The sequence below is a fragment of the Notolabrus celidotus genome, chromosome 5, assembly GCF_009762535.1.
Source record: "Notolabrus celidotus isolate fNotCel1 chromosome 5, fNotCel1.pri, whole genome shotgun sequence".
In the NCBI taxonomy this organism is placed as follows: domain Eukaryota; kingdom Metazoa; phylum Chordata; class Actinopteri; order Labriformes; family Labridae; genus Notolabrus; species Notolabrus celidotus.
The window spans coordinates 14,679,404-14,690,071 of NC_048276.1; the positions used below are offsets into that span (position 1 = coordinate 14,679,404).

Genomic DNA, 10,668 nt, shown 5'->3' on the forward strand with positions numbered 1-10,668 from the left:
ACTATATATTATATTTATACACACACACACACACACACACACACACACACACACACACACACACACACACACACACACATATGACAAGCCGTTCATATGGCAAGCCATTCAGGAAAAAAAAAATGGAATGAAAGTCTGAATATATGGAATGAAAGTCTGAATATATGGAATGAAAGTCTGAATATATTGAATGAAAGTCTGAATATAGGAATGAAAGTCTTAATATATTGAATGAAAGTCTGAATATATGGAATGAAAGTCTGAATATATGGAATGAAAGTCTGAATATATTTAATAAAAGTCTGAATATATTGAATGAAAGTCTGAATATAGGGAATGAAGTCTGAATATAGGGAATGAAAGTCTAATATATGGAATGAAAGTCTGAATATTGAATGAAAGTCTGAATATATGGAATGAAAGTCTGAATATATGGAATGAAAGTCTGTATATAGGGAATGAAAGTCTGAATATATTGACTGAAAGTCTGAGTATATGGATGAAAGTCTGAATATATTGAATGATGAATGAATTCTGAATATATTGAATGAAACTTGGAATATATTCAGGCTTCATTCAATATATTCAGACTTTCAGGCTGTTATGTATAGATATATATTATATATATATAATATATATATATATATATATATATATATATTAATTTCCTGAACATAATTATATATATACTTGATTCTTAATGTTCTGAGCTGTCACCTGTATATTTTTCCAGGGGCGATTCTAGGATCAGATGTTTAGGGATGCTGAGTCGGGCAAGATAAATTCAATTGTCTTGTACATTTTAACCTAATTCATTCCCACATTTGTGAAAGAAAAGTATAACACTTTTTGAGAAAGTCTGTGACTAAACCCTCAAATCTGATAAAGGTTATTTATATGCTGAGCCACAGCAAACGATAAATGGTGTGGAATCATAAAATAAACATATGGTATCCTTTTCTGGGGAAAGAAGACTCATTTTGATACAGCAGCTCCTCAACATATGCATAAACAGTATGTATGTTTCTGGAGTAGACCCGCCCCCTATAGTGAGTACCAAAAATTCCAAAATTGACATTGGAGTTTATTTTTTGGACTTTCATTTGAAATGCAATGCACAACATGTTAAACGTGGTGGAGCTACTGTATTTTTGTTGTTAAAATATTTCGTTTCAACCAAGTACTGTATGGTTTTGAAACTTTCTAGCTTGTTAAAAGGGACATACAGTAAAAAAAAAAAAAAAAAAATCCAATTATAGGGGTGCTGGGATTCATTTTAGAGGAGCTTCAGCAGCCCCAAAAATGGGCTAGAAACGCCTATGATATGCTCCGTTTCTTGGAAATATTGACAATATTAGTTCACCGAAAGTCTGAAAACGAGAAAGAAAGAGTGTCTTTGACTAGTAGATGGTAGTTTGACTGTAGAGAGACTTCCTTCAGAAGTCCTGCCTGTAACACATATTTAACATGCTGTAAACTCTGCAGCAGAGGGCAGCAAACACCGCAGAATATATTAATCACGCTCCTAAATAAATCCACGAAGAAGACAACTATCCAAAATAATCACGACTCCAGCAGCAGAGCAGCAGATAAAGAAACAGGAGAAGAAGAACGCTAGTGAGCTAGCTCCAGCTAGACTTTCTCCAATGCCAGGCTAGCGACGCTGCAGGATTCAATAACATCTTATGCTGCGAAATAAAGGAAAGGTGACATTAGAGAGATCCTGACAGACACCGACCCCGTATTTGACAACATGGAGAAGCAGCTGCATTTAAACCTTTTATCATCCAGACCTCCTATGGCTGGAGGCTTTCAGTCCAGCTCCAAAATGAAAATGGGGTGAGTAAGCTAGCATCTGTGTGTTTGTAAAGATACATTTCCCAATGCTTACAGTGACAACAGAAGCTCTCTGATACACTAACCTGGAATCATGATCACAACAGCTCATTAAAGAGCAGCTCACCTGACTGTGTTAGCATGTCATGCTAGCTGTGCTCACCAGAGTGATAACATTGAGCGATAACGTTGTATTATTTACTTAGTATGATAATGTTTATGTTAACAGTAGTTTTAAAGCTGTTGAGCATAGTTCATGATTATATTATTGATCAAATTAGATTAACCTGGCAATATTTATTCGCATTGTTAGCAGTCTGTTGTCAATGTTATTACTGTGCAGTCTCCAAAAATAGGTTAGATTGTATCCTGAACAGGACCAGCTGCAGGGTTCAGGACACCTTCACTCAGATCTTGTTTGCATCATCATGTTAAAATAGTTCTATTGACATGTTAGCGCTGTTGGTAGAGATCAGTGGTGGACAAAGGACACAGCTTCATTACTTAAGTCAAAAGATAGATCCTCCAGGTCAAATATTACTCCAATACAAGTGAAAGTGGTTCAGTCGAATTGAGTTAAAGTACTGAAGTACTTGCTTTTAAAAATACTTAAAGGCACTATGAGGAGTTTTTCACCAGCTGAGAAACAGACTGAAACCAACACTGATGTCTCGTTATGACCTTTTAAAAGCAAACAAAACCATAAACATCAACACTGGTACCTACTCTGTTGTCATTTTTAATACCTTAAACCACTCAGAGGGGGTGGGTGTCAGACCACATGATTGACATTTGGCTTTTAAAACATAATTTTCCGGCTGTTTTCATGGCAAATAATCACATCGAGTGATAATTCTGGCTGTTAAAAGACAGCAGGGTGAGGTTTTTTTGAAAACACTACGTTTGCATGTACAGAACAAGAGATAAGAGGTATCACTTTGTCCACCATGGGGCGCCAAAATTGATGTAAATCAAAAGTTCCTCACAGCAGCTTTAAGTATTCAAAGTACTTTTTAAAATATCTCAAAACGTTGTATTTTCACAAAGCATGCGTGCAGTAAAGAATACATAAAAGTACATTCAGTTACATTATGTTGATTTAGAAACCATTACTTGAAATCTCTAAAACCTATACCATGGAATAAAAACAGACAATTTCTGCAAGCACAGACAACTTAGTTTGAAATGTTCATCTGGAATGAAACAACTGTTCCGTAGCTTAACACGCTCTCTCAGGTTGGACAGTGAATGTTTGTATGTTTGGACAGAGAGGGAAACAGGGAGAATATTTCAAAGGATACGTATCATTCTTAATTTCAAAAACCTCTAACACGGGCTGAAGATATGACCATGGGTGCTCAGGTGGAGAATTATAGAAATCATTACCACCTCTAAATGAACTGTCTGATCTGAGTGAAATTAGCTCTGTGTTTGCTCCACGTTCAACCGTGGAGACGCACGATATACAGGTACGACTAAACCACTGAGACAAACAGAACTACACAAACAAATTTTACAGTCTTAGGGATCAGATTTCAGAAAAGAGAAGGAAATTCATGAGCTGACTTCAATGCAAAAGTAGTGAGTAACTAGAGCATCGATAGAAATGTAGTGGAGTAAAAAGTACAATAATTGTCTTTTGAATGTAGTGGAGTAAAAGTAATAAGTTCCCCCCAAAAATAATACTCAAGTAAAGTACAGTACTCAAGTAAATTTACTCTGCTACTGTCCACCACTGGTAGAGATGCAAAATTATTATGTGATGCACCCTGACAGGGTTGCATGTTTAAGGCTTTAACTGAACTTCAACAAAGCTCTCTGGATTATTCGTCAAACAACACAGCACACTAAGTCGTAAGTCTCTAGTAGTGTATGGTTACAAAGCCATCAGTCATAGCTCTATGAAATTCAAGCTTGTGTACGATTGGCTGTTGTAAGTTTCAAGTTAAGAGGATGATTAGTGATGAAATGAAACAACAGAGCAGAAACGTTAAAGACAGCCCTGAAGTTTTGTGTAATTTAGTGTCACATTTTATTTTTTTGCTGTTGTTTGCTCTTGTCCTTATCGTCCAATGCAAAGGTAAAATCCACAGTACGATTATCAAAGACTAAATATAATAGTATTCCCATTTTCTCACTTGTAACGGTGAACATCTATGTATCTGTCAATATCAATACATGCTTCAGTAAAATAACACTATTATTGACTAGGATGTCTCATCTCTCTTTTCAATCTCTTATTCTGTTCACTTTAATCGTTATGAAAATGTCTCCCCTCCTTTTGAGTTTTGACCATGTGAAGTATCAGATAGCAATTTTACCCTCTTCATGTAAAACTCTACAAAGATATGTCTTGTTTATGTGTTTTGAAAATCCTGCCGAAATATGGGATTGGTTTAATTTGTCTGTCTTATTTTTTTTTCTGTAAACAGACCTGGACGGAAGAGAGATTTCTCCCCCCTGCCCTGGAGTCAGTACTTTGAAACCATGGAGGATGTTGAGGTGGAGAGTGAAAATGGCAAAGATATATCCTTGACCACTTACTCTGTTTGTCAAGAGGAAATTCAGCCTGAATTGTTGAACCTTGGTATCAGTTGTCAACCAGTACCTTCCATTTAAACTCAATCATATCAGATTAAGCTACTTCTTTCTATCAGTGTGTTCAGTAACCTACTGTAGTATATGACATTTAAAAACAGTCAGTTTAGAGCAGTGTTGTTAGTTCTGACTTTCCTGTTGACCGGCACATTTCCTTGACTACACTGAACATTTTCAGAGTTTACGGCAGTGGTGCTCATGGTCCTGTGCTGCTACTGCTCCATGGAGGAGGCCACTCTGCACTCTCCTGGGCAGTCTTTACTGTAAGTATTATAGCTATTTTAACATCTCTGTGTCCTATGCATCATGTCTGGAAATGCACACCAACATTGTATTGGAAATGTGTGAGGCTGTGCTTTTATCTCCGTATATGTGTTGTACACTGTTGAAATATTATAGTTGCATTATGTGTTTTTACAGGCGGTCATATGCAGCAGGATCAACTGCAGAGTGGTGGCTATGGACCTACGTGCTCATGGTGAACACAGTTAATACCAAGACTGGAAATTTTCAATTAGACAGATTGTAACAGTTTCCATGATTGAGATCTTGATGGAGATTTATCAGTTTGTTCAGTTAGTCATTTCAGTCCCTTTTGAATGCTTCATATAAAAAGATATGCACATAAAGACATCCTATGTTTCAACGCTACTTTAATTTTAATTGTTCAATTAAACAGTTTATTCAAAAGGGGATATTTATGACATGTTGACTTTAGAATTAGCTGATCCTTGCATCATAGTAGTGTTGTAAATTAATGTAGTGTATCATATATTTTAATCACAAAACAACTGATTAAATACTGCAGTTAAGATGGATATTAAATAATCTACCGGTCTCTGATTATTTTCCACTTACAGCTAAATAACTTAACTAAAGTACTTCATCATATTTTCATGTTTGAATAACGGCTCCATTGACACGTGAAGAAACTGCTTCTCTCACTTCTTTAAACTTCCTGTTATGTTGCGGGTCAAACTGACCCTTTTTAAAGTCTATTTTAGGCAATATATGCCTTTCAAACCAGCTAAATGCAGCTTAAAAATCTGGAAAGCATGTGACCGAAGAGGTGTCATGTTAATGTATTAACATCAGTTCATAAAAAAAAAAAGAAATTCAAAATGTAAAATAAAATAAACAAAAATCAATGTCATGTAACACTATTGTATTTATATTTAGGTATTTCCAATGTACATTGAAAAAGTTTGAACATTAATTTAAATAAAAAACGAGTGAGTTATCCTCATTGGACCATGATATGTGAGAATTAAAGAACACCAATGGACTAAATCTTGATTTAAATGGTTAGTAATGGAGTTAAAAATTTGTTTAAAAAAAATGTGTTTGGGGATTTTTTGGGGTTCTGACACTTTTGGATAATTGAATATGCCCTGGGTCAAATTGACCCAGGAACATTATTGTTGTTCCAGAGAAACAAACATAACAGGAGGGTTAACCTCTTGTGATTGGAGGTAGACTCTCACCACGTTATATATTCAGGGAATAACTCTCACTACATGTGGATGGTCATTCTCTGCAGATACATGAGCTCGGATGGAACTAATGATGATTTTTTTTTCTTCTCTCATGACCTGCAGGTGACACCAAAGTGAAAAACCCTGATGATCTCTCTGCAGACACAATGGCCAAGTAAGTTACTGAGGGTGCATTTAGTACTCAAGCTGGATTCTCGAAGAACCAAATACTCTCTTTTTTCTAAACATTAACATTTTTTTCCTTTTCTTGAAAAAGGGATATTGGCAAAGTGGTGGAGGCACTCTATGGCGAGAACCCACCTCCAATCATGATTATTGGACACAGCATGGGCGGGGCTATTGCTGTCCATACTGCAGCTGCCAATCATATACCATCCCTCCTGGGCCTCTGTGTCATTGACGTTGTAGAAGGTTAGTGCCTCTGCTATCATGAGAAGTACAAACATGGAGATTTTTTTGTTTTGGTTATGACACATAGATGTGTTATATTAAAAGGATAGATATCATGTTAATGATGAGCTGAGTTTATTTTGTTCATTGTTATTCAGGTACGGCGATGGATGCTTTGAACAGTATGCAGAATTTCCTCAGAAGTCGTCCAAAGACGTTCAAATCTCTGGAGAACGCTATCGAGTGGAGGTAAACAAGAAGGATTGGGTGATAATGTGACACCACGAGTGTATGATTCCAGCTAGATTAAACTACGTAGTCTTGTTTACTATAGACTAAAGAAAAACAATCAACAATCTTGTAGTTTGGAATGATTGTACACAAGTGGGTTAAACTTTCCTTTCTTTGTTTTCAGTGTGAAGAGTGGACAGATTCGAAACATGGAGTCGGCACGTGTATCGATGGGAGGCCAGGTGAAAAAGTACGTCAGCTCTGTTTCTCATCAGCAGAAAAACAGAGTTCTGTAAGTTATGTCTGGTAGTCTTTTTGCTTATATTCTCTGATCTGACATTGACAGATGTGAAGAATCCACCAGCAGTCCAGGTGTGTCTAACAGCATAGGTGAAGGTATAATAGAAGAGGACGAGGAAGAAGAAGGGGAAGAAGAATCAAACAAGAAAAGGATGAAAGAGGATGACCAAGAGGTTATATCTTACTTTCTCTTTCAAGTGTAGCATGCATGTTTGTGTTTGTGAAGGGTTGAGAAGTATCTAAAAAGGTACATTTGTTCCACACAGATAAAAAAGGAAAGCGTCTTCACCTGGCGAGTGGAGCTGTCAAAGACAGAAAAGTACTGGGAGGGCTGGTTCAGAGGCCTGTCTGCTCTCTTCCTCACCTGTCCTGCACCAAAACTGCTTCTACTTGCAGGTTAGATCTGTCACCATCTCTTACAGTGAGCTTAGATTTTTATTTCTTACCCCAAACACGAAAAAAAGATCTGAATAGAAATTTATGATGAAATTTCAAGCCCGTTCCTGCTGGTGTGGATGAATACAAATAGATGTATTCCAAGCTATTTTACTATCCACCGCACAATTTCACACCTCATCTCATCCTTTGTGCAGGAGTGGACAGGCTCGACAAAGACCTTACTATTGGACAGATGCAAGGTAAGGAGCACAAATTAAGATTTTCAGCATGCTTTTGATTTTCCCCATGCTGACTAACCTCACATAAAGTAGGGAAAGCAGAATCAGCCAGAACCTCACTATTTGTCCACAGGGAAGTTTCAGATGCAGGTCCTCCCTCAGTGTGGTCATGCGGTTCATGAGGACGCACCTGAAAAAGTAAGAGCTGTCTACCTAAAGGAGGAAACTAATGTGCTCTTTGTACTGTTCAGTGGCATGTCATGTTACTGTTTGATGCTTTCTGATATAACAATGAAGTTTATATGTTTTTTTGAGTTTGTTCAGCTGGGTCTATTTGATCTTGATCCTTTTTTCTTTTCTAACTGAGTCCTGTGTCATCTGTTGCTAGGTAGCAGACGCTCTAGCAACATTTATGGTTCGGCACAAATTCACTGAGTTTAAAGAAGGATACTTGTGGTAAGTAAAGAGTCCACCTAAGAATGCATACACTATTCTATATTTGTCAAATCAGTCATCTGTAGTCTTGTAATATTTTTTACATAGTTTTTACCTACAGTGTAGTGGAATAAAAATAATTAAATTAGGTTAAAAAAAAAGTATTAAAGCTCCTTTGAGGAACTTTGAGGCAACCCCTCTTATCTCTGCTGATCTTGTCCTGTACATGTTTAACCCTCCTGTTATGTTCGTTTCTCTGGAACAGCAATAATGTTCCTGGGTCAATTTGACCTGGGGCATATTAAATTATCCAAAAGTATCAGAACCCCAAAAAATCTCAATACACAGTTTTTTTTAATGTAATTTTTAACTCCATTACTAACCATTTAAATCAAGATTTAGTTCATTGGTGTTCTTTAATTCTCACAGATCATGGTTCAGTGACTCATTTTTCCTTAAAATAGATGTCAATTTTTTTTTATGTACATTGGAAAGCCCTAAATATAAATACAATACTTTTACATTACATAGATTTTTGTTTATTTTGTTTTACATTTTGAATTATTATTTTTTTATTAAATTGATGTTGATAAATTAACACAACATCACTTCTGTCACATGCTGCCCAGATTTTTATGCTGCATTTAGCAGGTTTGGAAGCCATATATTGCCTATAATAGACTTTAAAAAGGGTCAGTTTGACCTGCAACATAACAGGAGGGTTAAGTAGTGCATGCTTTAAAGCAAAAAAAATCTCATCCTGTTTCCTTTTCACAACGATTTTTTTTTCATTTAGCAAGAATCTTTGCAATATGTAAACAAAATGTGTTTCTGCAGCACCCAGGTGATCACTATGTTTGACACCTACCCTGCAGCTGCCATTTCAGACATTAAAAGTAACAATAGAGAAATACAACATTTTGGTGATAATGGTCTCTTTAGCTTTTTCAGGTTATATAGAGATGTCACCTTTAATTTAAGTCTGTTTCTTAACCAACAAAGAACTCTTTAGGGGAGCTTTAAATGGTGGACAGAACAAAAAGCTGCAAGGTTAAGGCTGTTTGAAATTGTTCTATTGCATTGGAAAGTAATGTAAATGTATGTATCTAGTTTTTGTTTAAAGTTAAAGTTACGGTTAGTTAAGTTAAAGGTGACATATTATGCAAAATCGACTTTTTAATGGTTCTCTACCTGAAATATGTGTCCCTGGCATGTCTACAAACTCCCCGAAATGAAAAAAAAATCCATTCAGCCCCTGTTCTGATTTCTCCACCTTTCTGTAAATTTGTGCTGAAACGAGCCGTTTCAATTTTCAGTGTTTTTCTTACGTTATAACGCCATCCGGTCTGTAACGGAAGTCAGAGCTCGGAGCTTGTTCAACCCATAGACTGTATAAAATACAACTCAACCCCTCCTCCGTTTTTCATTACCTGCACACATGTGTGCTAACATGGAGCTTAGGAGGGAGGCATGCTAGTTGTAGGCTGTCTTAATAAACACAAAGGTCGGTTTTACTCCCCACGTCTACAGATTTGAAGATCTAGTGGATGGATTTTATTTTTCATGGAAAAGTGCTAACGCTAGTTAGCATAGCCACATAGCTACATATTCGTAGCTGTGTACCAAGACACACGTCGACATACTGACAAATAAAACAACAAGAATCTGTGACCAATTGTTCAGAAAGGTCCTGCTGCAGGCGCCTCTCTGTCAGGATCAGATTCTGGATCAGATTCAGAGGGTTGAAGTAACGTGGGTCTGTAAGCAGCCGTGTATATTCAGCCAACATGTAAACATTAGATCAACGTGCTGGACAGCCGAGGCCACATCCACTTCCTGAGGGGGCGTGGTCAGGGAGCTCATTCTCATTTAAAGGCACAGACACAGAAAACAGCCTGTTCTGAGCAGGGCTGAAAAAGACGGTTTTTACAGGCATACCAAAATATTGATTTCAAAGTGTTTTTTGAGCATAAACTTCAAAGAAATGTTTTGGGGACCTCTTAGACCAGTATTTTTTGATGAAAAAGAGCATAATATGTCACATAATATGAAATTATTCCAAAAGGAGATATTAATGCAGAATCCACACTGTCAGATTCTGTTCAGTAATTCTGTTTTCATCTTTTCACAGCTAATTTCCAGTCTTCAGTCCACTAACTATCTTCACTATAGCCAGCAGCCATAGAAGAGATGATTCAAGACTCATCCACATCCTATTCAAATTTAACGCCAAGTTAAGAAATTGGAAAAAAACATTATTATAATTATTATTATTATTATTATTATTGTGTTTCATTTGTTTGTAGATACTTTGCCTTATAGCTTTGCCTTGTTTTATTTTGAAGCACTGGGATTTGATCGTGATTTTGCTTGACAATTTATATTTTTTAAGTTTCTAAACTTTTCTGCTCCACTCTTTTGATTTTGATGTTATTTTGATTGATTGCATCATGGTTAATACGTGTTTGTCTGTTTGGATTCAAACGATTAAAGATGGATGCTGTAAAAATTGCCCCACATGCTTGTATATTTTTGTGTACTTAAAGGACATCATGATCAGTTTAGAGGTGGAACTTTAATATGAAAATATCAAGGACAGAAAAATGTAAAAGGTGAGTAAAGGTGGAGACAGATGCACAATTAAATCAAATAAAATGTGGTGGCACTAGTTTTAATAAGATGCCAATTAAACATGGATTTAAAAGTCATCTCTTGTATTGCTCAGGTTTGATTGCCCACTTAAATTTGTTGAATTAAAAGTCACA

The 10,668-nt window shown here is 36.3% G+C and overlaps 1 protein-coding gene across 1 annotated transcript; it reads left to right on the top strand.

The window, feature by feature from the left end:
* The first annotated feature begins 1,549 nt into the window (after nucleotides 1-1,549).
* On the top strand, nucleotides 1,550-10,420 carry ppme1 (protein phosphatase methylesterase 1). The gene is made up of 14 exons (XM_034684440.1): nucleotides 1,550-1,839; nucleotides 4,269-4,362; nucleotides 4,605-4,697; nucleotides 4,855-4,912; nucleotides 6,033-6,084; nucleotides 6,187-6,341; nucleotides 6,479-6,569; nucleotides 6,736-6,801; nucleotides 6,898-7,024; nucleotides 7,118-7,247; nucleotides 7,445-7,489; nucleotides 7,602-7,666; nucleotides 7,857-7,924; nucleotides 10,035-10,420. The coding sequence occupies exons 1-14, from the start codon at nucleotides 1,754-1,756 to the stop codon at nucleotides 10,036-10,038; spliced, it is 1,134 nt and encodes a 377-aa protein (XP_034540331.1). The 5' UTR covers nucleotides 1,550-1,753; the 3' UTR covers nucleotides 10,039-10,420.
* Nucleotides 10,421-10,668: the final 248 nt, after the last annotated feature.

Excerpts from the sequence above, each read along its gene's own strand:
- ppme1 (XM_034684440.1), top strand. The coding sequence starts at position 1,754 with ATGGAGAAGCAGCTGCATTTAAACCTTTTATCATCCAGACCTCCTATG. Across the intron at positions 7,490-7,601 it reads TACTATTGGACAGATGCAAG|GGAAGTTTCAGATGCAGGTC; the intron begins GTAAGGAGCACA and ends ATTTGTCCACAG. Across the intron at positions 7,667-7,856 it reads ATGAGGACGCACCTGAAAAA|GTAGCAGACGCTCTAGCAAC; the intron begins GTAAGAGCTGTC and ends ATCTGTTGCTAG.